General features: G+C 39.9%; 1 protein-coding gene across 1 annotated transcript in view; it reads left to right on the top strand.

Annotated features, from left to right (window-relative positions):
* Positions 1-1,329: 1,329 nt before the first annotated feature.
* LOC128565392 (fatty acid desaturase 2-like protein FADS2B) overlaps positions 1,330-27,797 on the top strand; it is a 63,716-nt gene continuing 37,248 nt past the window's right edge. Inside the window, exons 1-2 of the mRNA XM_053561812.1 lie at positions 1,330-1,855; positions 25,267-25,377. Of these exons, the coding sequence (XP_053417787.1) occupies positions 1,526-1,855; positions 25,267-25,377 (441 nt within the window). The 5' untranslated portion in view covers positions 1,330-1,525. The remainder of the gene's footprint in view (positions 1,856-25,266; positions 25,378-27,797) is intronic.

Genomic DNA, 27,797 nt, shown 5'->3' with positions numbered 1-27,797 from the left:
GGATGTAAGCACTCCAATTTGTACAAATAATCAACTCATTGAATCCCATAATGGCATAAATGTATTTATGATCTATGTACAAATGACTTAATAAAAAATAAATAAATAAATAGGAAAAAAGAGAAAAAAAATCTGTAAAAACTGTTTTAAATATTTCTGTAATAGTCAATATTTGCATAATTAATGCAGCCTGATTCCTTATTGCTAAACATTTAGACCATTTTTTGGTTTTGTTTTTTTTTTAGACCATTTTTGATTTTTAACAGTTATAAATACTACTGGTATAAATCCCTTTGTGCAAAGATCTTGGACTGAAATATGAGCTCTTTTGAGTTAGGACAGATTCCCAAATATGAGAAATATTTGGGAATTAAATATTATTATTTAATGCAAAGATCTTGGACTGAAGATATGAGCTCCTATGAGTTAGGACAGATTCCCAACTTTTTCTATTAGTATTTAATGTAGCTTCTTTCCTTGAAATTAAGACCCTACCCCACCACCACTATCCCAGAATCATTTCTTCTGCCTTGTTTCTAAACCACAGGGTCAAGTTATTTTTGCAAATGTCTGTATAGGAACTACAGTAGGAAGAGTTTGGGGTTTGGAACCAGAAAATATGATAGATTCATGCACCAGCTTACTTCTCACTCATGGGGTAATTCTGGCATATTACTTGAGGCCTTCAGTTTTTGTTTTCTCACCTGGAGAATGGAACACTAATAGAGCCTCCCTTGGAGTCTGATGCAAGGATTAAATCCAATGAAACATGTGACCAGGGCTTTGTAAGCTATCATGTGTTCTAGCAAACGTCAGTTGCTATACCTTTCCACATGCTAACAGATTTAGGTAGCTTTAAAAACGATACGAAAAGAAAACTGATTTATGTTGATCTGCTTTCTTGATAAAATAAAACCTGAGCCTTTCTTTAAAAAAAAAAAAAAAATGTTAAAAAGAATTTAAAAGCCCTTGGGAGAAATAACAGCTGTCAATAAAACATTTCCCAAGTCCACCAAGCATCCGTGTCATCCTGGAGATTTTGAAAGCTTTTGCTCACATGTTCAACACACACATCTGAATATCTTCACTCAGAGGCGGGTTAGAGAGCCAGGGGAGGCAGCCCACCCCCACCCAGTGCAGGAGAATCACAGAAGCCACCGCTTAGTCCCTCCTCCCCCAGGGCGGGACAGTTAGCCCAGGCTGTGACTGGCCCCTGCTCTTCATTGAGGGACATTTAATGGTGAAGGAGGAGGCTGAAAACAGGAGGCCAGACCACAGGGAGAGGAGAAGTGAAGAGAGAAGGGTGTTCCCGCCTCCACCAGGGCAGAAAGGATTCGGGACAGACAGAGCAGTGAGAGGCTGGGGAGGGGCTCACCAGCAGGTTTGTGGAGAGACGACTTAGGCTAAAGAGAAGTTTCCAGGGTAGGACTCATCCCGCAGTGGAGAGAAAAGCCATCGTTCTGTGGTCCAATTAGAGGCGAGGGTTAGAAACTTCAGGAGTCAGCCCAGAAATCCTAGGGCTTCAATGACAATGAAGCTTGAAGAAAAGTGTGGTGACACTGGGATTCCTGTGGGAAGGAGTCAGCCTCACCTGGGGGACAAGCACCAGGCAAATGGGAAAGCAGCATCAGCAGGTGGGGACGCTGAGGTCTGTGCAAAGCAGGAGGCCAGTGGGAAGCGGGACGTGCCCCGGAGAAGCCTCAACACGTACAGCTGGCAGGAGGTGCAGAGACACAACCAGGAGGCCGACCAGTGGCTCGTCATCGATCGCAAGGTTTACAGTGTAACTGGCTGGGCAGACAGGCACCCCGGAGGCCGCCGGGTCCTCCAGCACTATGCCGGGGAAGACGCCACGGTAAGAAACTCTCTCTTTGTCTCCCTAGGTGACTGATGTCTTGGCTGTCTTCCCAAAAGCATTCGAGGACATGTTTAGACTCCACAATCTCTCATCTCCAAAACCAATTTTTCAGGATTCCTATGTAGCAAGAATTTGGAAGCAAATTCAGCCTTCAGGTCTGGCTGTTAGCTACACCCAGTTTGGGATGAGCTCAGATATGAACGGTAAATGCCATGTGGTGTTCTTGACTTCTGGGTTTTCTTTCATTCTTAGTGTTCGGCTTTGCTTGGTTAGAAGTGGAGTCACTATCTTATAAGAAAAAAAAAGATACAAAGAAGTGAGCAAAATCTGGGAGGGAAGAAAAGAACATATGCACCCAAGTAGAAATTGCTAAGACTCCTGTACATGGAGATCTAAAAGAAAAAAGCAATTCAGCCAGTGGGCAATTAAAATGCTTGGTATAATGATGAAAGCCTACAATTACCTAGGCTTTGAAAGCTGAGGAAGCTCTTTTGTAGTTCACTCAGTGTGATAGAGGTGATACAGCCTGCTTTTATGACACATTCAAATGCATCAATTTGCTTACACCTATCCATGAGGAAGGTGACTATTGCTCTTATATTACAAATAAGAAAATTAATGTTCAAGGAGGTAACCACTGGGACACACAGCCAGCACATTTCAACCACATTTTGAAATGAGGTTGGTTTTACCATAAAATCCGGTATACCTGGATCCTTAAAAAATACACTTTTCACTGATTATTTGGTTAGGAAATCTCTCCAATCTTAAGTACACTTAAGGATCCCTTTTAAAATATTCCATGAGGAAGTTTGTTTTCTCTCATTGGGACTTTTTTCCCCACATTACACAGATGAAGAAACAGCTAGAAAAATGGAGTGACTAACCCAAGGTCAAAAAATTAATGTGTGACAGAACCAAAATTTTAACCCAAGTTTTTGTTATTGTTTTCATTTTGTTGCTCCCATTGGTTTCATAGTTTGGCATACAAATTCTCCATTTCACTAACTTCATTTCACTGAGTACTAGTTGGTAAATGGTACTTTACTAATAACAATCACACAATTCACAATACCTGGTACATTTGTAAAATGTGCAAGATTTTGCGTTTTTCCTCTATCAGCATCTTTTTTCCTCAATTTTCATTTATTGGCTGCCTGCCTTCTAACTCAGGTGAATGCCTTTCTGAACACACCCAGCTGCATCCCTACCACTTCTCACAGATGTGATTTTTTATTGTTTTATTGCTTTTATCTTTTTTTTTTTTTTTTTTGGTTTTTAGCTTAGCTTTCTTTTTTTTTTAATTCAGAATATTAGGAAGTACACATATTTTGTTTCAAAACTTTGTTTTCTGTATAGATTGGATCAAAGTTATAAATGTTCCCTTCACCCAGATATTGTTCACTGTTCCCAGTAGTTGTGAATTTATCTACCCCCTCATCCTCCCTTCCCCCAGCTTGGTTTTCATTGAGATTTACTTCCATTTGTGCACTTAACGTGTTGATCGATTAGTTCCAACTTGGTATTGAGTACAATGTTTTTTTTTGTTTTTTTGTGGTTTTTGGCCGGGACTGGCTTTGAACCTGCCACCTCTGGCATATGGGACCGGCGCCCTACTCACTGAGCCACAGGCGCCGCCCGAGTACAATGTTTTAGTTTATCCGTTCTTGTGATGCTTCACTTATGAGAATCGGTCCTAGTTCCATCCAGGTTGCCACAAAAGATACTAGATTACCATTTTTATGGCTGAGTAGTATTCCATGGTGTGCAAAGTCACATTTTATTAATCCATTCATGTATTGATGGGCACTTAGGTTCTTTGCACGTCTTTGTGATTGTAAATTGTGCTGCCATAAACATTGTGCAAGTGCAAGTGACCTTTTTATAAAATGACCTTTTTTCCTTTGAGTTTATACCGGCAGTGGGATTGCTGGGTCAAATGGTATGGTAGGTGTATTTTAAGCTTTTTGAGGTATGTCCATACAGTTTTCTATAGAGGTTGTACTAGTTTTCAGTCCCCCAGTGTATAAGAGTTCCTTTCTCTCCATATCCACGCCAGCAACTGTTGTTTTGAGACTTTTTAACATAAGCCATTCTCATTGGAACTAGGTGATATCTCATTGTGATTTTGATTTGCATTTTCCTAATGATTAGAGACATTGAGCATTTCTTCATTAGTTTGTTGGCCATTAGTATGTCTTCATTTGAAACATTTCTGTTCATGTCTTTTGCTCACTTTTTAATGGGGTTGTTTGGTTGTTTCTTGCTGATTTGCTTGAGTTCTTTGTAGATTCTGGTTTTCAGTTCTTTATCAAATGTATAGCGTGTGAATATTTTCTTCCATTCTGTGGGTTGTCTATTTCTTTTTGTTTGCTCATTTGTTTTGTTTTGTTTTGTTTTGAGACAGAATCTCACCATGGTGCCCTTGGTAGAGTGCCATGGCCTCCCAGCTCACAGCAACCTCCAGCTCTTGGGGTTAAGCAATTCTCTTACCTCAGCCTCCCAAGTAGCTAGGACTACAGGCACCTGCCACAGCACCTAGCTATATTTTTGTTGCAGTTGTCATTGTTGTTTAGCTGGCCCAGGCCAGGTTCGAACCCACCAGCCTGGGTGTATGTGGCCAGTGCCATAATCACCGTGCTATAGGTACCAAGCCTATTTGCTCTTTTGATCGTGTCCCTGGGTGTGCAGAAACTTTTTAAAATTTCATTAGGTGCCATTTATTGATTCTTGTTGTTGCTGTGATTGTTTGGGGGGCTTTTTAAACAAAATTCAGCCTTTTCTTAGGAAATGAGTATGAGTTTGCACCAAGAGATTTCAACACATTGTGTAGAAACCTAGAAAGGAGAGAGTTCAGAAAACAAGGTGAAGAGCATTTGTGTGATAGTAAAAGGAGAAAAATTAATGGAAAGAATACAGCAGATCTCTAACTACCCCATCCCCTCATTCCTACAACTCAGAGAAAATACAGAGCTCACCCAAGACACAGAATAAGCTAACAGGATGTGATGGCAAGGACCCTAAACTATGGCCACCTTGAAAGTAACTGATAGCCTTACTTGATTCAAGGCAACCCAGACAGCAAATCTCTATTTTGCTGGTGATTTTGATCTCAGGAAAAGACCAGGATATCGTATCCAAATAGAGCCACTCCAGGGGAATCAATGAGTATGATAGAAACCATCAGGATCTGGGGAACAAATATTCATGCCACCTTAGCATTCATATATGTCAAGGAAAAAAAGCTTACACTTGCTCAGCCATGTATGTTAGACTTTAGGAAAATGAATCCAAACATGTTCACAGAAAAGGTTCTCTAATAAAAGGTAGCTTAACAAGAATGGGAGGGTGCCAGAGAACCCATAATACTACTTGGCTACTCGGAATATCGAAGCCTGAGCTTTGGAATCAGTGATATGAACCTGAGAAAGTTATTGAAATGCTCTCAGCCTCAGCTTCCTCATCTCCAGAACGAGAATGACATGACCCATCTGACTGGTTTGTGATAAAGGAAACTTATGCATGTAAGGTATTTGGCATAATGCCTGACGCTTGGTAAAACTTGATTCAATTTAGCTGCTATTATTCATAACACCAGCATCCATAGCCTCAGAAAGGTAATTATTACTTTCTGTTTGTTCGCCACCCACTTAGAAATTGTAGCTGTATTTGGGGGTCATCTGATTTGGAAAAGAAGAGTGTATGATGGAGAAGCATGGTACACTCTAATGAAGGCAGCCAGAACATGAAGTCAGACGACCGGAGGTGAAATGCTCACTCTGTAACTCACGAGACATTTGCATGTTGAACCCCTGTGTGCTGGCCCTGGCCCCCAGGCTACACCTGCCCAAGAGAGTCACCCTTTATTATTTACATAGTAGCTCTTTTCCAGGTTTCCATCTTCCCCATTAAAGGCAGATAATGATACCTAAGGAATCTTATCATAGGGGTCATCGTTTCATTCATTCATGCAGTTAGTTGTTTTAAACTCATGTTAGGGGCCCAGAATAATGGGAATGACACAGATCTGCTCTGTATCTGGGCTCTACATTTACCAGGAGCGTCTTAAAGAGGTTGTTTAAGCTCTTGAATGAAGTCTCAGGTCTCTTATTTGGAAAATGGGGATTATAATACCTTAATCTGTAAAAAGTCAGTGGAGACAAAATGAAGTGCTCACTCTGGTACTTGGCACAGACTAAATACTCAAAAATGCAACAGCTCTCATATTTTATTATGACTTCATTCTTCTGAGAAGGATTTTAATTTCCTCCCAGGAACTTTACTAAGAAAAAAATAAATCTATAAACAAAATGGCACAGGAACTCCTGTAATTCCACACATGAAATACATGACTGTATTCAAACTATATAATTTAAAACTAATAGCACTGCCCTAATAACTAGACTTGAGGCCCAAAACCTCTTTTCACTTATAACAGCTCACCCAAGAAAAGCCAGAAACAACCTGTACGTTCAAAAAGAGGAACTAGTTATACAGATTATAATATGATTACAATATGACTAACCCTCACTTATTAAAATGAGGACCACAAAGCATTTTGATGATAGAAAATTCATATGAATAAATAGCTGGACACAAGTTTTGCAGAAAATGTAGGCATGTTCTAAGCTCCACAAAAAAGAGTAAAGGCAAAGATGCGGTGTATTCACAAAGGCAACATGTTCAGAACAAAGAAATCAGGTTTATTATCCTGTGGGCTGACCAGAGAATCCCTTATCTCTGAGCATCATACTCTAGCAGAGACACTGAGAAAATCAGATTCTTTCACCTGAGAGTCTAGGCCTAACACAAAAGGGACTGGATGGCAAAAGCTTAGAGAAGGTATGGCAGAGTTTGTTTCAACTATTTGGAAGACTTCTGTACAAAACAAGGTAGAGTTCTGTGCAGCTCCACAAGAGAGCATCCCAATTGCTGGGATGAGCAGACCCAGCAGAAGCAGGGCTGGGGCAGGGGTGTCTGCAGAGGTGGAGCACAGGTATGACTCACATCATGAGTAACACCCAGATGGAGTGGGCATCCCAGCCTAGACACTTGTACTTAGCACAGTATTGGCCAGAATTAATTAATTTCAGGGATGATCATACTGGAAGGTCACTGGCAATTAGAAGAGGAGAAGGTAGAGAGAGAATGGAGAGGAGAGGTAGGAGGAGAGAAAAGAAAAGAAGGAGGGAGAGAAGGACCCTGAGTGCTGAGCTAAGGAGTTTGCACTTGACCCTCACTGCATAGCTGCCTCGCCTTCTTCTACCCAGGGGGACACTTCCCCCACAAAGCACCCCCACCCACCCTCATCATCACAATAAAACCAACCAGCATTTCTAAGCTGTTGGGGAAAGGAAAGTAATAATCAGTAATAATGGCATCTCTCCTTGGTTGTCAAAATTTTATAAATAATCAAATTCTCATCTGAATGATGATTATAGTTATGAAAAAGATGGAGGAGAGGAGAAAGAAGGGAGTTCACTCCCTTCTTAACAGAAGAAAGGGGACCCTGGGGAGACTCTACCTTTCTGCAAGTTAGACCTGTCAGTTAAGTGAAGAATGGAACTGAGAGAAGCTGGTCAAGATGAAGGAGGACCAGGGTGTAGCCCAGGGTACATGTTAAGGCCCAAGCAAGGTGTTGTTACCAACAGAAATGGAGAACAGGGAATGAGTGGGAAAGATAATTAGATGGCATCCTTTATAATATTTGATTAGTGACTGGAGAAATAAGCAGGATAGAGGATTGTAACCTGACTTATGGACATCTGGCTTGGGGAACTAGGTGGTGGTATCTTCTAAGGATAAGACAGCCAGGAGGATGCATAAGTTTGGAAGAAGGAGAAAAAGAGAGAGAGACTAGAGAGAAAGAGAGATTTGGGGTTCTAGAAATTAGCTGAAAGCATTGTAGGAAAAATTTTCAGTATAAGGAAGCTTTCAAATAATGAAAATTCTCAAACAGTAGAGTAAGTTGGAGTGGAGAAACAATTCTCTGCTGATTCCTGTGGGTGAAGAGACTTTATGTGATCATTCTCCACTCCAAAGAATCTGTCTCCAAGAGCAAGGGCAAAGGTGCATTCTCCCCGAAATTCAGCCTATTCAGAACTCACACTCATTCTGAAATATGTGTAGCCTTCTGCTAGCCATTGCCTTAGAATAGATGAAATCTGAGGAGGAAGAAGTAGAACTACCAGACAGTATTGAAGTCAAAGTCTTCATCTTTGGCTGGGCAATAGTCTTGTGTGTGTGTGTTTTGGTTTTTGTTGTTGTTGTTGTTGTTGTTGTTGGGGATTCATTGAGGATACAAGAAACCAGGTTGCACTGATTGCATTTGTTAAAATCCCTCTGACAATCGTGCCTTGCCCCCCAAAAGGTGTGGCACACACAAAGCCCCCACACCCTCCCTCCTTCCCTCTTTCTGCTCTTCCTTTCCCCACCCCTCCCTCCTTCTTTCTATCTCTGCTCTCCCCTTCCCCCACCCCCACCGTGACCTTAATTGTCATTAATTTTCTTCATATCAAAATTGAGTACATAGACATAGGATTCATGCTTCTCCATTCTTGTGATGCTTTACTAAGAATAATGTCTTCCACTTCTATCCAGGTTAATACAAAGGATGTAAAGTCTCCATTTTTTTAATGGCTGAATAGTATTCCATGGTATACATATACCACAGTTTGTTAATCCATTCCTGGGTTGGTGGGCATTTAGGCTGTTTCCACATTTTGGCGATTATAAATTAAGCTGCAATAAACAGTCTAGTGCAAGTGTCCTTATGATAAAAGGATTTTTTTTCCTTCTGGGTAGATGCCCAGTAATGGGATTGCAGGATCAAATGGGAGGTCTAGCCTGAGTGCTTTCAGGTTTCTCCATACTTCCTTCCAAAAAAGTTGGACTAGTTTTCAGTCCCACCAGCAGTGTAAAAGTGTTCCCTTCTCTCCACATCCACGCCAGCATCTGCAGTTTTGAGATTTTGTGATGTGGGCCATTCTCGCTGGGATTAGATGGTATCTCAGGATGGTTTGACTTGCATTTCTCTAATAAATAGGGATGACGAGCATTTTTTCATGTGTTTATTAGCCATTTGTCTGTCTTCTTTAGAGAAGGTTCTACTCATATCTCTTGCCCATTGATATAAGGGATTGTTGGCTTTTTTCCTGTGGATTAATTTGAGTTCTCTATAGATCCTAGTTATCAAGCTTTTGTCTGATTGAAAATATGCAAATATCCTTTCCCATTGTGTAGGTTGTCTCTTTGCTTTGGTTATTGTCTCCTTAGCTGTACAGAAGCTTTTCAGTTTAATGAAGTCCCATTTGTTTATTTTTGTTGTTGTTGCAATTGCCATGGCAGTCTTCTTCATGAAGTCTTCCCCCAGGCCAATATCTTCCAGTGTTTTTCCTATGCTTTCTTTGAGACTTTTTATTGTTTCATGCCCTAAATTTAAGTTCTTTATCCACATTGAATCAATTTTTGTGAGGGGAGAAAGGTATGGGTCCAGTTTCAGTCTTTTACATGTGGATATCCAGTTCTCTCAGCACCATTTATTGAATAGAGAATCTTTCCCCCAAGATCTGATCTTGTTTGGTTTATCAAATATTAGGTGGTTGTAAGATGTTAGTTTCATTTCCTGGTTTTCTATTTGATTCTAAATGTCTATGTCTCTATTTTTGTGCCAGTACCATGTTGTCTTGAGCACTATGGCTTTGTAGTACAGCCTAAAATCTGGTATGGTAATACCCTCTGCTTTATTTTTATTACCAAGAACTGCCTTAGCTATACAGGGTTTTTTCTGGGTACATACAAAATGCAGAATCATTTTTTCCAGATCTTGAAAGTACAATGTTGGTATTTTAATAGGAATGGCATTGAATAGGTAGATTGCTTTGGGAAGTATAGACATTTTAACAATGTTGATTCTTCCCAGTCATGAGCATATGTTCTTCCATTTGTTAGTATCCTCTGCTATTTCCTTTCTTAGGATTTCATCATTTTCTTTATAGAGGTCCTTCACCTCCTTTGTTAGGTATATTCCTAGGTATTTCATTTTCATTGAAACTATGGTGAAGGGAGTTGTGTCCTTAATTAGCCTTTCATCTTGGACTGTTATTAGCAAAAGGCAACTGATTTGTGGACGTTGATTTTATATCCTGAGACATTACTGACACACTTCATCAATGAACCTGAGACATTGATGACTTCCAGAAGTCTTGTGGTTGAGTCTTTGAGATTCTCTAGGTATAAAATCATATCATCAGCAAAGAGGGAGAGTTTGACCTTCTCTGCTCCTATTTGGATTCTCTTTATTTCCATGTCTTGCCTAATTATATTGGCTAGAACTTCCAGGACTATGTTGAAAAGTAATGGTGACAGAGGACAACCTTGTTTGGTTCTAGTTCTAAGAGGAAAAGCTTTCAGTTTTACTCCATTCAATAAAATATTAGCTGTGTGTTTGTCATGGATAGCTTCAATTAGTTTCAGAAATATGCCACCTATGCCTATACTCTTCAGTGTTCTAATTAGAAAAGGATGTTGGAATTTAATGAATGCTTTTTCTGCATCTATTGAGAGGATCATATGGTCTTTATTTTTCCTTCTGTTAATATGGTAGATAACGTTTATGGACTTGGACTTGTGTATATTAAACCAGCCTTGCATCCCTGGGGGTGAAACCTACTTGATCATGATATATGACATTTTTTGATGATAGGATTTTGTTGAGAATTTTCACATCTATATTCATTAATGAAATTGGTCTGAAATTCTCCTTTTTAATTGGGTCTTTTCCTGGTTTTGGTACGAGGGTGATGTTTGCTTCATAGAACATATTGAGGAAGATTCCTTCCTCCTTAATTTTTTGGAATAATTTCTGCAGCACAGGGATAAGCTCTTTCTTGAAGGTTTGATAGCATTCTGGTGTGAAGCCATCTGGACCAGGGCATTTTTTTTTTTTTTTGGAAGCTTTTTCATTGTTTCTTTAATCTCAGTGCATGAAATTGGTCTGTTCAGGAGGTCTATTTCCTCTTGGCTACGTCTAGGGAGAGGGTGTGATTCCAAATATTGATCCATTTCCTTCACATTCAAATTTCTGGTAAGTATTCAGAGATGATCTTTTGTATATCTGTGGCATCCGTTGTTATTTCCCCTTTATCATTTCTAATTGAGGTTACTAGAGATTTTACTTTTCTATTTCTAGTTAGTCTGGCCAAAGGTTTATCTATTTCATTTATTTTTTCAAAAAACCAAGTCCTTGTTTCAAAAAACCAAGTCCTTGTTTCATTAATTTTCTAACTGATTCTTTTGTTTTCAATTTCATTGATCTCTGATTTGATTTTGGAGATTTCTTTTCTTCTACTGGGTTTAGGCTGAGATTGTTCTTCTTTTACCAATTCTAGAGGATGGCTTGTGAGTTTGTTGATGTGCTCTCTTTTTGTTTTTCAAATGTAGGTATCTAAAGTGATAAATTTCCCTCCCCAAACTGCTTTTGCAGTATCCCACAGGTTTTGGTAACTTGTGTCATCATTATTGTTATGCTCAAGGAAGTTAATGATTTCCTGTTTTATTTCTTCCTGCACCTAACTGTCATTCAACAGAAGGTTGTTTAATTTCCATGCCTTTGAGTGGGGTTGAACATTTTTGTTGGAGTTCAGTTCCACCTTTAGTGCCTTGTGGTCTGAGAAGATATAAGGTAAAATTTCAATTCTTTTGATTCTGTTGAGGTTTATTTTGTGGCCTAGGATAGGATCAATTTTGGAGAATGTTCCATGGGGCAATGAGAAGAATGTATATTCTTTATCTTTGAGATAGAATGTTCTATATGTGTCTATCAAGCACAGTTGTTCTAGGGTCTCATTTAAATCTCTTATATCTTTGTTTAATTTCTGTTTAGAGGATCTGTCCAGCTCTGTAAGAGGAGTGTTAAAGTCCCCCATTACTATGGTATTATCGGATATCATATTGCTCAGACTGAGTAAGGTCTGTTTTAAGAATCTGGGAGCATTTAAATTGGGTACATAAATATTTAGAACTGAAACATCTTCTTGTTGTATTTTTCCCTTGACCAATATAAAGTGACCATCTTTGTCTTTTTTGACTTTAGTTGCTTTAAATCCACATGTATCTGAAAATAAGATTGCAACTCCTCTTTTCTTCTTAATTCCATTTGCCTGAAAAATTGTCTTCCAACCCTTAACTCGGAGTTTTAATTTTTCTTTTGTAGCTGGGTGTGTTTCCTGCAGACAAATGGATGGCTTGTGTTTTTTAATCCAGTCAGCCAATCTTTGTCTCTTCAGTGGGGAATTCAAGCCATTAACATTTATTGAGATAATTGATAAGTGTGGCAGTGTTCTATGCATCTTATTTTGTGAGAGTTCCTTGCTTAGTTTTATCTTATGCATCAGTGTGGTAGTTAGGTTCTGTCCTTTAATTGCTGAGTTCTTACTTTGTTGTTGATCCATTGTAATGGTCAGCGTGTAGAAAAGGTTGAAGTATTTCCTGTAGAGCTGGTCTTGTTGTGGCAAATTTCCTCAATGTTTGTATATCAGTAAATGATTTGATTTCTCCATCAATTTTAAAGCTTAACTTAGCAGGATAGAGGATTCTGGGCTGAAAATTGTTCTATTCAAGTAGATTAAAGGTGGATGACCATTGTTTTCTTGCTTGGAAAATTTCATTAGAGAAAATTGCAGTCACCCTAATGGATTTGCCCCTGTAGGTCAACTGGCACAGGGGCATTCTTCTTTTCCTTCTGGTATATCTGTCACTAGTATGTTTGAACTCTTCATAAAATTCCATAATTCTGTCAGTAAACATTCTGCTTTTTCTCTCTTCTTTTCTGCCTCTTTAACACTCTGAGTTATCTCAAGAGCTTTCTCCTCTACCTCTGAGATTTTTTCTTCTGCATGGTCTAATCTGTTGTTGACACTTTCTATTGCATCTTTAAGTTCCCTAATTGACTGCTTCAGTTCCTTCAGCTCTGCTATATTCTTTCTATATTCTTCATATCATTCATCTCTTATTTGATTCTGTTTTTGGATTTCCTTTTGGTTATTTTCCATTTTATCAGCAGTTTCCTTCATTGTTTCCATCATTTCCTTCATTGTTTTCATCTTATGTATTCTAAATTCCCTTTATGTCATTTCTAACATTTCTTTATAGGTGGAATCCCCTGCAGTAGCTATCTCACAGTCCCTTGTGGGGGTTGCTCTGGACTGGTTTTTCAGGTTGCCAGGATTTTTTGGCTGATTCTTTCTCATGAGTGATTTCTTTTATCTGTTTCCATGCCCTTATTTTCCTTTCATTTCCTCTTGCTCTTTAGGTTGCTGTTCCTATGGACCAGGGTTTTAGTGAGTCCTTTTGGTACAGGACCAGAAGAATGAGAAGGTTGAAGAGCAAGAAGGGAAAAAAGAAAGAGGAAAAAAAAAGGAAAAAGAGAAAGGAGAGGGGGTGGGTAAAAGGTAATATTGACAAAAAGAAGAGGGGCACAGAAAGAGGGAGACAGAGCAATATAGGTGTACAGTAGGGTACTTTGACCCAACCTTAAAACCCCCAACCTCTGGGTGTGCCAGGATGGGTGGTTCCACTGAGGTCATCAGCTCTTTGCTAGCCTGTTTGGACACAGTACTCCACCTCCACCAAGTAGAGAGGAATGATAAAAATGCTATAAATCAAACCAAAACAAGGAAACAGAAAACTTTACAGGATAAAATTGGGGGGGGGAACCTAATACTAGTGGTAGAAACTCTAGCTAAAATGAAGTTCTAATTGTTGATAAAGGTAACAATGGGAAATGATATTTAAACTAGAAAAAAATGAAGAAAGAAAAGAAAATCTATCGGGAAAATATTGAAATTTAAAAACAAAAACAAAAACAAAAAAGCAGTATATATCTCTTGCTGAATATTGTCTGGGCAACAGGTGATCTTCTGGGGTATGAGATGTTAATCACAATGCTGATACGCCTGTACAAGATGGAGACTGGGGGCCTCTCCTGATTTCTCAAACCCCGCAGAGTTGAGAACCTAAATCTCTCCTCAGCCCGCATAAAAGGCACTTTAAACTGCTAAACTTGGCTAAGCAGAAGCTTTCCCAGGAAAGTGCTTGTCACTGAGATCACTCCTGAAGTGGCTATCCACTTGACCAGTGTGCCAAAACCGGTCTTGTTTATGCCCCTGAGGGCTAAGGCTGCAAGGCATCTCAGTCCCCACCTTTAGGCTACTCAGTCACTAGATTGATAGCTCCTACCCAATCCTTGCTCTGCAACCCTGAAGGCGGAACTTGCTGGGGCACTTCTCCCACAATGACTCCGCATGGCCCACAGCCAAACACTATTAGGTCCGTCTGGCTCAGTGGCTCAGTCTGGGGCCCTAGACAACACTCAAAATTCCCGCACTCTTGCCCAAGTTCTCCCAAGGCAGTTCAACTGCATGCCAAGTCCAAAAAAACCAAAGCAGCTCAAGGTAAGGCCTTTCCAGTTTGCAGTCTCACCGCTGCTATACTTATAGCTGTTGGTGGGATTAGACCTAATGAACACACGCAACCACTTGCCAGTTTTCCACTGCTTTTGTCCTCCTCCTGGGGTACAGAAGTCTCTCACTGACTCCCTGTGTCCTCAAATGGATGTTTATGGGAAGATCCCACCAGCCAGAGATGCCTGGAGTCTTGTCTCCCCAGACTCACCGTGCCCAGTTGCAAAGAAGCTGTTACTCAGCCACCATCTTGCTCCTCCCCCTTCTTGTGTGGTTTTGTGGACTGCATAACTCAAGGTCTACATTCTATTCACCTTGTTTTGTGACTGCATATGCATATTCTGCATGGCTGTTTTCGAAATGTATATGTATTTCTTAGTAAACTTTTTGTGGTAAATTTCAGAGGCCAAAGGCTAACCTCTTAGCTTCTAGGCTAGGTTTGCAATAGATTTTAGAATGATTGAATAAATGAAGGAAGGAATTATTGAGTCCATGGAGCAGACTGTGTAGTATCATCTATATTTAGGAAGAAAACCAAGGCCTGGAGAAATTATGCAATTTTCCCATTTGAAACAACCTGGTCCTCTGCCACCCTATACTGTGCCTCAGTGTGAATTAGGAAAGACACACTATTTGGGGAATGGTTACACCACAGGCACAATGTTTGTTAAACAGCGTGTCTGCTAGAAGTCAGGCCACAGTCACCCTCTTGGCCAAGTCCTTTAGGCAAGGCACAGTGTGTATACAGCATTTAAGTTATAAAAACAGAATTTGTCTCAGGCCATCTGACTTCGCAGAGTTTTCTCTTCAATGAGGGATTATACTTTTACACTAATGCACAGTACTCCATTCCCCACCAAATAATAGCAAAAAAAAACATTAGCAGATTTTCCCAGTTGATTGTAAAACCACAATCACTTGTTGTTACCATTCTGGAAATAATCAATGTTGAGGTGAGCTATATGGTATAAATGTATAAATAAATTAAAGACCAGAGATAATGACTGAGAATGGAGTCCATAGACTAACATGAACTGAAAGATGCTAAAACAGCAAGTTCAGAAAACAGAGATGCGGGGATAGAGCTGCTGTATTCTCTGAACTCCACACTTTGATGATCCTGGCTCCTCGTCATAGAAATACTGTTTCCAGAGGAGATTAAAGATGGAGGCCGAGTAACAGCTTCCCTGCAACTGGGCACAGTGAGTCTGGGGAGATAAGACTCCAGGCATCTCTGGCTGGAGAGATCTGCCTATAATCATCCCTTTGAGGATACAGGGAGTCCGCAAGGGACTTCTGGACCCCAAAAGGAGGACAAAAACAGTGGAAAACTGGCAAGTGGTTGCATGTGTTCGATCAACCTAATCCCGCCGGCAACCATAAGTACAAGCAGCAGTGCGACTGCAAACAGGAAACACCTTACCTGCGAACTGTTTCAGTGTTTTTGGACTTGGCACTCAGTTGAACTGCCTTGGGGAGAGCCTGAGCAGGAGTGTGGAGAACTTTGGGCATTGTCTGGGGCCCCAGGCTGAGCCGCTAATCTGGGCCACAGGAAGCCAATGGGAGAGAACGGCTCGGCAAACTCCGCCCTCAGGGTCCCACAGCAAGGATCGGGCAGGACCTAGTAACATAGTGACTGAGCAGCCTAAAGGTGGGGACTGAGCTGCCTTACAGCCGTAACCCTTAGGGGCAGAGTGAGGTGGGTTTGGCACACTGGAGCCTCGGGGTGTTGCCCTGGGTAGAGTGCTGTGGTGTCACAGACCATAGCAACCTCAAACTCCTGGGCTTGGTGCTGCCTGGACCTCTGTAAGAGCTGCACTACAACCCCTGACCTGCACCCACTGGAACTCTGCATGCCCTGACCAGGAACTATGGGAGTCGTGCAACCCTGCATCCTCCCTTCTGTGTCCTCCCAGCCACCACACTGGCCCGCTCATCTGGCCAGGAATACTGGTAGCTGCGTGCCCTCTGGAGCCCTCCCTGCCTCTGCACAGAGCCCTTCTCCTGGCCAGAGACTGCTGGAGCTTGGGCTCTCTATGCCAAAGTCACTGGGCACCAGGCACTCCCAGAACTGTGCACACCACCTCCCGCCCTATTGCTGGATCTGGGTGTGTCACACACTGGAGCTACTTCCACAACCAGAACTCCCTAGCTAGAGCAGCCCCAGAGGAACTACACAGGGTCACTCCCTACAAAGATCCAGCAACAATAGAGTGAGAACCAGGGTCTAATCTTGGAGAGACACCTCTCCAACTCTGAGGATGGTCAGAGGCAACAGTGAAAAACAATCATGATGTGAAATCAACAGAAAAACTCTGGCAATATGAATAATCAGAGTAGACCAACTCCCCCAAGGATCAATGGGGCAGAAACAGCACAAGATCCCATGCACAAACAAATAGCTGAGATGTCAGAAATCAAATTCAGAATCTGGATAGCAAATAAGATTGAATTAGAACTCCAAGCAGTAACCCAAAAGATATCTCAATAATTCAACAAATTCAAAGACCAAATGACCAAAGATTTTGACACATTGAGACAATAAGTTGCATCCCTCAAAGATCTGAGAAACACAGTAGAATCCCTTCGTAACAGAATGGATCAAGCAGAAGAAAGAATTTCTGACATTGAAGACAAAGTTCTCGAACGCTCCCAAACTGTCAAAGAGGAAGAGAAATGGAGGGCAAAAACAGAACACTGTCTCAGAGAGCTCTTGGATAATTCGAAGAAAACCAATATTCATCTTATAGGGATCCCTGAAAGCGATGAAATGGCTTCACAAGGCACAGAGTCTCTTCTCCATGAGATTCTGAAGGAGAACTTTCCACACATGCCAAGAGATTCTGAAATTCAGATAGCAGACAGTTTCAGAACTCCAGCACGACTCAACCTGAATAAGACATCTCCCAGACACATCATAATCAATTTCACTAAAGTTAATGTAAAGGAGAAAATTCGGAAAGCTGCCAGATGAAAGAAAACCATTACCTATAAGGGGAAGAATATTATAATAACTGCAGATCTCTCTGCTGAAACCTTTCAAGCTAGAAGAGGATGGTCATCGACTTTTAATCTCCTAAAACAAAATAACTTTCAACCCAGGATCCTATACCCAGCTAAACTGAGTTTCATTTATGATGTAGAAACTAAATACTTCAATGACATTCACATGTTGAAGAAGTTTGCAATAACTAAACCAGCTCTCCAGGATATTCTCAGACCTATCCTCCCTAAAGACCAGTGTACTCCTCCACCACAAAAGTAAACCCACCCAGAAAATTTTGATCACATTTCAACTTCCACATTCACAAAAGGATTAAAAATGTCCACTGGACTCTCCAAAGGCTTATCAATATTCTCAATGAATGTGAATGGTTTAAACTGTCCTCTAAAGAGGCACAGGCTGGCTGACTGGATACAAAAACTCAAGCCAGATATCTGCTGCATACAAGAATTGCATCTTACATTAAAAGACAAATATAGACCCAAGGTGAAGGGATGGTCATCTATATTCCAGGCAAATTGAAAGCAGAAAAAAGCAGGCATTGCAATCCTGTTCGCAGACACAATAGGCTTTAACCCAACCAAAATAATTAAGGATAAGGATGGACACTTCATATTTGTTAAAGGTAATGCTCAATATGATGGGATCTCAATTATTAATATTTATGCACCCAACCAGAACGCACCTCAGTTTATAAGAGAAACTCTAACAGACATGAGCAACTCGATCTCCTCCACTTCCATAGTAGTTGGAGATTTCAACACCCCTTTAGAAGTGCTGGATAGATCCTCCAAAAAGAAGCTAAGCAAAGAAATTTTAGATTTAAACTCAACCATTCAACATCTGGACTTAACAGACATCTACGGAACATTTAATCCCAACAAAACTGAACACACATTCTTCTCATCAGCCCATGGAACATACTTCAAAATCGACCACATCCTAGGCCACAAATCTAACCTCAGCAAATTTTAAAAAATAGAAATTATTCCTTGCATCTTCTCAGACCATCATGGAATAAAAGTTGAACTCAATAACAATAGGAACCTGCTAAAAACAAAAACATAGAAGCTAAACAACCTTATGCTGAAGGATAGATGGGTTATAGATGAGATTAAGAAGGAAATCACCAAATTTTTGGAACAAAACAACAATCAAGATACAAATTACCAGAACCTCTGGGAAACTGCAGAGGCAGTTCTAAGAGGTAAATTTATATAGCACTGCAAGCCTTCCTCAAGAAAACGGAAAGAGAGGAAGTTAATAACTTAATGGGAAATCTCAAGCAACTGGAGAACCCAAAACCCAGCAGAAGAAAAGAAATAACCAAAATCAGAGCAGAACTAAATGAAATTGAAAACAAAAGAATCATACAACAGATCAATAAATCCAAAAGTTGGTTTTTTGAAAAGATCAATAAAATAGATAAACCTTTGGCCAACTTAACCAGGAAAAAAAAGAGTAAAATCTCTAATTTCATCAATCAGAAATGGTAATGATGAAATAACAACAGACCCCTCAGAAATCAAAAAAATCCTTAATGAATACTACAAGAAACTCTACTCTCACAAATATGAAAATATGAAAGAAATCGACCAATACCTGGAAGTACACCACCTACCAAGACTTAGCCAGAATGAAGTGGAAATGTTGAACAGGCCTATATCAAGTTCTGAAATAGCATCAACTATACAAAATCTCCCTAAAAAGAAAAGCCCAGGACCAGATGGCTTTACATCAGAATTCTACCAAACCTTTAAAGAAGAACTAGTACCTATACTACTAAACCTTTTCCAAAATATAGAAAAAGAAGGAATATTACCCAATACATTCTACGAAGCAAACATCACTTTGATCCCCAAACCATGGAAAGACCCAACAAGAAAAGAAAATTATAGACCACTATCACTAATGAATATTGATGCAAAAATACTCAATAAGATTCTAACAAACAGAATCCAACAACACATCAAATAAATTATACACCATGACCAAGTCAGATTTATCCCAGGGTCTCAAGGCTGGTTCAATATACATAAATATATAAATGTAATTCAACACATAAACAAACTAAAAAATAAGGACCATATGATTCTTTCAATTGTTGCAGAAAAGGCTTTTGATAATATCCAGCATCCCTTCACGATCGGAACACTTAAGAAAATTGTTATAGAAGGGACTTTTTTTTAAACTAATAGAGGCCATTTACAGCAAACCCACAGCCAATATTGTATTGAATGGAGTTAAATTGAAATCATTTCCACTTAGATTGGGAACCAGCTAAGGTTGCCCATTGTCTCCATTGCTCTTTAACATTGTAATGGATGTTTTAGCCATTGCAATTAGGGAAGAAAAGGCAATCAAGGGTATCCCACATAGGGTCAGAAGAGATCAAACTTTCACTCTTTGCAGATGGTATGATTATATATCTGGAAAACACTAGGGATTCTACTACAAAACTTTTAGAAGTGATCAAGGAATACAGCAATGTCTCAAGCTACAAAATCAACACCCATAAATCTGTAGCCTTTATATATACCAATAATAACCAAGCTGAAAAAACAGTCAAGGACTCTATTCCTTTCACAGTAGTCCCAAAGAAGATGAAATATTTGGGAGTATACCTAATGAAGGATGTGAAAGATCTCTATAAAGAGAACTATGAAACTCTAAGAAAAGAAATAGCTGAAGATGTTAACAGATGGAAAAACATACCATGCTCATGGCTGGGAAGAATCAACATTGTTAAAATGTTTATACTACCCAAAGCAATATATAATTTTAACGCAATTCCTATTAAAGCTCCATTATCATATTTTAAAGATCTTGAAAAAATAATACTTCATTTTATATGGAATCAGAAAAAACCTTGAATAGCCAAAAATTACTTTGCAATCAAAACAAAGGAGGAGGAATCACACTACCAGACCTGAGACTATACTATAAATCCATAGTGATCAAAACAGCATGGTACTGGCACAAAAGCACAGAAGTAGATGTCTGGAATGGAATAGAGAACCAAGAGATGAATCCAGCTACTTACCGTTATTTGATCTTTGACAAGCCAATTAAAAACATTCAGTGGGGAAAAGATTCCCTATTTAACAAAAGGTGCTGGGTAAACTGGCAACCTGCAGAAGATTGAAACTGGACCCACACCTTTCACCATTAACTAAGATAGACTCTCACTGGATAAAAGATTTAAACTTAAGACATGAAACTATAAAAATACTTGAAGAAAGTGCAGGGAAAACTCTTGAATGAATCGGCCTGGGTGAATATTTTATGAGGAGGACTCCCCAGGCAATTGAAGCAGTATCAAAAATACACTACTGGGACCTGATCAAACTAAAAAGCTTCTGCACAGTCAAGAACATAGTAAGTAAAGCAAGCAGACAGCCCTCAGAATTGGAGAAAATATTTGCAGGTTATACCTCCAATAAAGGTCTAATAACCAGAATCCACAGAGAGGTCAAATGTATTAGCAAGAAAAGAACATGTGACCCCATCTCAGGGTGGGCAAGGGACTTGAAGAGAAACTTTTCTAAAGAAGACAGACACACGATCTACAAACACATGAAAAAAAGCTCACCATCCTTAATCATCAGAGAAATGCAAATCAAAACTACTTTGAGATATCACCTAACCCCAGCAAGAGTAGCCCACATAACAAAATCCCAAAACCAGAGATGTTGGCGTGGATGTGGAGAAAAGGGCACACTTCTACACTGCTGGTGGGAATGCCCACTAATACGTTCCTTCTGGAAGGATGTTTGGAGAATACTTAGAGATATGAGAAATGGACCTGCCATTCGATCCTATAATTCCTTTACTAGGTTTATACCCAGAAGACCAAAAGTCACAATATAACAAAGACATCTGTACCAGAATGTTTATTGCAGCCCAATTCATAATTGCTAAGTCATGGAAGAAGCCCAAGTGCCCATCAACCCACGAATGGACTAGCAAATTGTGGTACATGTATATCATGGAATATTATGCAGCCTTAAAGAAAGATGGAAACTTAACCTCTTTCATGTTTACATGGATGGAGCTAGAACATAGTTCTTCTTAGCAAAGTATCTCAGGAATGGAAGAAAAAGTATCCAATGTACTCAGCTCTACTATGAAGCTAAATTATAGCTTTCACATGAAGACTATAACCCAACTATAGCACAAGACTATGGGGAAAGGGCCAAGGAAGGGGAAGGGAGGGGGGAGGTTTTGGTGAAGGGAGGGTAATAGGTAGGGCCACATCTATGGTGCATCTTAGAATGGGTAGAGGCGAAACTTACTAAATGCAGAATACAAATGCCTACATACAGTAAGTAAGAGAATGCCATGAAGGCTATGTTGAACAGTTTGATGAAAATATTTCAGATTGTATATGAAACCCACACATTGTACCCCTTGATTGCACCAATGTACACAGCTATGATTTAACAATAAAAATTAAAAAAAAAAAAGAAATACTGTTTCCATCTATGCATTCACCCTTTCCCTATTCATCAGGCATTTATTTATCATATGCCACTCTCCCCAGACACAGGTGCAGGCATTAGGTGTGCAGTGATCATTAATAATACCTGGACCTAACCTGCAAAAAAACTTACACAGCCCTTAAGAAGGAATAAGTCCATAAATTCATTACAACCTAATTTGAAAAACTCTAGGAACAAAATGTCTTGTAAGCCCAGGGGCAATAACTTTCCTGAGTGATTCAGGAGAGACAAGATGTAATATGGGTCTTGAAATGTGAAAGGAGCTTTTATAGAGAAAAAACAAATGGACAAAAGTAGTCAAGGCAAAGGAACAGCGGGTGTATAACTTCAGAACCACTGAAGGGTGTGGAGTGCACATGGAATGTGGAGGCCCCAGTAGAGAAGGAAGTGCATGAAAGGAATGGAGAATGTGAGTCTGGGGAGGGAGATTGGAGCCAGAGGAAAAGTGCTTTATGTCTGTGGTCCCCAAAACCTGGGCCACAGCCTGGTACTGGTCCATGGTTTGTCAAGAACTGGGCTCACAGTAGAAGGTGAGTGGTGCCAAGAAAGCGAAGCTTCGTCTGTATTTACAGCCACTCCCCATCACTTGCATCACCACCTAAGCTCCACCTCCTTTCAGTGGTGGCATTAGATCTGATAGAGCACAAACCCTGCTATAAACTCTGCAAGGAAGGGATCTGGGTTATGCACCCCTTATGAGAATCTAATGACTGATGATTTGAGGTTCAGCGAGGACATAAAGCGACATACTTTGGGTGTCACTGTCCCATCCCATCACGCCCAAATGGGATGTCCTAGTTATAGAAAAATAAGCTCAGGGCTCCCACTGTTTCTGCATTATTGTGAGTTATATAATTATTTCATTATATATTACCATGTAATAATAACAGAAACAAAGTGCATGATACATGTAATGTGCTTGAGTCATCCTGAAACCATCCTCCCCACCCCCCAATGATGGAAAAATTGTCTTCCATGAAACCAGTCCCTGGTGCCAAATATGTTGGTGACTACTGCAAAAACCTAAGGTGGGGAGACACCATTATCATCTTCCAGGCAGGTATATTCTAATTTTAGCATCATTGCAGAACAAGCTGGCATTGCTCCTTTTTGGGGAGGCTTTTATGAAAAAGAATGATACATCTAGAGGATGGAAAGGACTTTGGGGGCTTCATGGCTTTAAAGTTGCATAACCCTGAGTTCAAATCCTGGCTCTGCTATTGTCTGTAGCAATTTGGGACATAAATTTCCTCCTCTCTGGGCTTAGTGTATTTATTTGTACAACTGAAGCAATGGAAGTTCACAGAACTGAGACAATGACTATGAGTTGGCCCACAGAGCACCTCTACACAGGACACACCTGTCATCAGAAGACAAAATAAACACAGAAGACGTTTACTGTCAGCACAGTTTTACACAGCTCTAGACAGTAGCTGAGAGTATGATGAAATTGCAATGATTTTTTAAACTATTCTATTCTGCACCTTGATCTTGATCTGTCAGGATGTTTTCCATCCTAACCTGCCCTGAAACAACAAGCAGATGATTTTTCCATATGGATCATTATGAGACACTTGAATCATCCCCTCTTAATCACTGAACAACTCTCCTCCTGGTTAGAAGAACTAAGCTTTAGTATCACAGAATGTGACCATTAAACAACACCTCTGAAATCATGTTAGTGCAGCATTTCCCAAGGGGTCAGAGGAAGTGTGCAGAAGTGGAATGGACACTAGTGTCTGTGCTTGTTCTAGCAGATAAAATCCCATTTTATGGTTTTGCTTCCAGAGGCCCTTAGTGAACTGAATCTGAGGCATTGATATTCACCCTTCTAATTAACTTTACACATTATATAAGGACCTTCTTACAAGTAGGCATGTTTATAGTTCTTGGATATATCTAAACTTGCTTCAGGATTTGAAGATGTAGAATTCATTTTATTTACTAACATAATTCTGAGCTCACTCCACATTAGACATTGGGGCATAGGAAGAAAATCTCTGAATTGCTCTATTGAAGAGAAGGTAGGCAGTGAGTTCTTATCACTAGAGGTGTACATGTAAGAAAGATAGCTAATGAGTATTGTAAACGTAAATGTTTTAGCACAATAACTAAGAAAATGCCAGGAAGGCTATGTTAACCAGTGTGATGAAAATGTGTCAAACGGTCTATGAAACCAGGGTATGGTGCCTCATGATAGCATTAATGTACACAGCTATGATTTAATAAAATAAAAAAAAACTTAGAATATGCCATTCAGCATTCTAATTAACTTACTTAATCATCATAGTAACTTTATTCATTGAGTGACTACTATATTCTACCCCATTTAGGGATGAGAATTTATTTAGGAAGTACCATAGATTACTTAAGAGACCTGTGCATACTTATACAGCTAGTGAATAGCAGAGCCAGAATTTAAATGTAGATAGGTGCCTCCAGGATCCAATTTCTGAACCAGTACTAGGCAGAACCAACACCCAGAGTAATTAGTATGGTTTCTACATATTCAATATATGACTTTAGTTATATTTTAGCAATTTTTGATCATCCTTAAACCATAATATTAGGGAGTTCAGAGCTCCCTTTTGAAGAATCTTTCATACTCTCAAAAACTGTTTAAATGCTGGAAGGAAAGAATCTCTTCCTTTCAAACATAAGCCACACAGGAACACTTCCAAACATAGGAACCACTGCTGCTCCTTACAGCCCCATGGAATTGCTAGTTAACATGTACCTGAGATGAAAAAAAATACAGTTGATCACCTATATTCTGTTTCTGAGTATTGCCTAGTCCCTGAACAGATGGCCACAGAGTTTTTAATGGAGGATGATGAAACAGAAAAATTTAGCCAAGGGTGTACTACTTTAGACAATATAAGGATCAAGAGCTATGGTCACATGACCTCTCATGCCTTTGTCTTAAGCCATCACCAACTTTAACGTGTCCTTCTCTAGAGATAACTAGAGAAAAAAAGACTAGAGAAGTAACATCCTCCTGGCCAAGAACCCAGAGCAGCCCTCCAGTGGAAAATGACCTTGATTGCTGCATGCTTGAGACAGCATGAGCTACTTCTGCACCCAGACCTATGCTGGACATTATAGACTCACCAGGGCCTATAAAGTCAAGCAATTATTTCTTCTGGTTCTCAGCAAACCAACAGTGGTCTTGTCAGAGCTCCTGGATAGCCTGGCTGTGTTAGTCATGCCTAGAGAAGCAGTGTGCTCAATAGGTGATATCTCACATAAACTTCCATAGAGGGGCTCCACGGGTAATTTTGATCAATCAACTTGAAGCATCAACCTGGAGTTAGCAGCAAATCCTCTGCAATGGAATCTGTGCTGGTTGTCAAGTTGGGCACAGGATGAGACAGGCAGGGGGACCAGGCTATAGATAAGCACATCTCTTCCAAGGCTCTGACAGGTCTCTCTGATTCACAGGATGCCTTCAGGGCTATGCACCCGGACCTTGACCTTGTGCAGTTGTACCTTAAACCACTGCTTATTGGAGAGCTTGCTGCAGGAGAGCCCAGCCAGGAGAGAAACAAAAACGTGAGTGAGATACCAGGATCCAGGGGTGTGGAAGGATCATTTTGAGGCCAATTTACTGTTTTCTGTGATAAACGAGCTGTTGTGCCTTGGTGGGCCCCAACACAGTAAATGGGTGGATGCCACATATTTCAAAACAGTGTCTTCCTCTTTTGTCCTCAGAACTCCTAAATCTTCTAAGAAACAAAAGAATGGCAGTCTTGGCCTTGCATCACAGAGTAATGTCACTTCTCTAAGCACCTACCTCCAGGAAAGTTACACACATGATTTATGTTTTATTGTTATCTTCCCTGCTCAGCTGAGTTCCATGACAGCAGAGAATCTGTCCATCTTGCTTATTGCCATGTCCTCAGGACCCACCTGCACAGGATCAGACATGTAGTAGGAGCCCCACGAATAGCTATTGAGTAAAAGCTTTTTTTGTATTTGGGAAGATTACCTTTTGGGAAGAATAAATTACATTCAGAAAGCCCCACAGCTTGTATATCAAAGAGCTGAAACTCCCAATTCATTTGTTCCAGCACCAACCCCTTTAGTGTCCCCAAGGATGAATGCCGTTCATTCTGTAGTATTTTGACTCCATGAAATATTGTCCTTCCAGTACATGATCTCTCTCTGTAAGAATAAAAATTCATAAGGGAACACTTCTACACTGCTGGTGGGAATGCAAACTAATACGTTCCTTTTGGAAAGATGTTTGGAGAACACTTAGAGATCTAAAAATAGACCTGCCATTCAATCCTTCAATTCATCTACTACGTATATACCCAGAAGACCAAAAGTCACATTATAACAAAGGTATTTGTACCAGAATGTTTATTTCAGCCCAATTCATAATTGCTAAATCATGGAAGAAGCCCAAGTGCCCATCGATCCACGAATGGATTAAGAAATTGTGGTATATGTGCACCATGGAATATTATGCAGCCTTAAAGAAAGATGTAAACCTCTTACATGTTTACATGGATGGAGCTGGAACATATTCTTCTTAGCAAATTATTTCAAGAATGGAAGAAAAAGTATGCAATGTACTCAGCCCTACTATGAAACTAATTTGTAGCTTTCATATGAAAGCTATAACCCAATTATAGCCTAAGAATATGGGAAAAGGGGAAAGGGAGGGGAGGGGAGGGGAGAGGATGGGTGGAGGGAGGGTGATTGGTGGGACCACACCTACGGTGCATCTTGCAAGGGTATATGTGAAACTTAGTAAATGTAGAATATAAATGTCTTAACACAATAACAAGAAAATGCCAGGAAGGCTATGTTAACCAGGGTGACAAAAATATGTCAAATGTTCTATAAAACCAGTGTATGGTGCCCCATGATCGCATTAATGTACACAGCTATGATTTAATAATAAAAAATAAATAAATAAAATAAAGAGCTTACAACAGTGTCTGGGATATAGTACATGTTTGATAAACTTTAAATATTATTATTATGAACCCAATGAGATACTAGTAATTTACAAACTGCTAGATATATTTCCTTCATTTGGTGCAAGTGGTTAGGTTAAAAAAGGAAGATGACACAAAGCTCTACTACTTTTTCTAAAAATTTGTTGTAAGAGAAAGAAAAATCCCACCAATGGCTATGACATATAAGATAATCACTATATGAAAGACCACTGGTCTCTTGGGAAAAGATCTACCACAAATTTTCTTTCATACATCTATGTGGATACTCAAGTCACTATGTGTAGTCACCCAGTCACTCTTCTGGGTTTCAGTGACCCCTATCCTACAATAAATGGGATGGAAAAAATGAGTAGGCTGACAGGCAACCTAGATATGAACAGTTAATTTTAGCAAATTACTAAAATTACCTATGGTCACAAGAATTCTGAGGCTTGAGACATGAACTTATCCAGATTTTTTCAAGTAGGTTCTTTAAAAATTGTGTTTGGCTGGATGTGATAGCTCATGCCTGTAATCCCAGGACTTTGAGTAGTAAGGCAGGATGATCACAGGAACCCAGGAGGTCAAGGCTGCTGTGAGCTAGGATCAGGCCACTGCACTCCACCATAGGTGACAGAGCAGGACCCCCTGTATTTAAAAATAAAATAGAATAAAAGTTTCATTAGTGAATTTTGAATTGTACTATTGACTTCTAGACTTTTCATGGTTCTTCCTATTTCTTACTTACCTCCCTTCTTACATCTGGACATCCTTGCTGTCTTTCTCATACCCTGCTCACTTTCTCAACTGTTTGGTTTCAAATCCATTATAGTCAATAAGCCAAGAGGCATTTCTTTCCAACCTTGCACACTCCTAGGGCACTGCAGCAGGCTCATAGACTAGTGCTAATGGTGCACAAGCACACACAGGCACATGCACATGACATACTTGTACAGGATCACTCTGCCCAGCAGAAGCTCACTAACCCCCCTGGAGACCCTGCCTTGTTTCTAGAGATTTACT

Source organism: Nycticebus coucang, chromosome 14 (assembly GCF_027406575.1).
Source record: "Nycticebus coucang isolate mNycCou1 chromosome 14, mNycCou1.pri, whole genome shotgun sequence".
Classification (NCBI taxonomy): Eukaryota; Metazoa; Chordata; class Mammalia; order Primates; family Lorisidae; genus Nycticebus; species Nycticebus coucang.
Note: the sequence above shows the minus strand (reverse complement) of the source record. Positions and strands in the feature narration are given on the sequence as shown.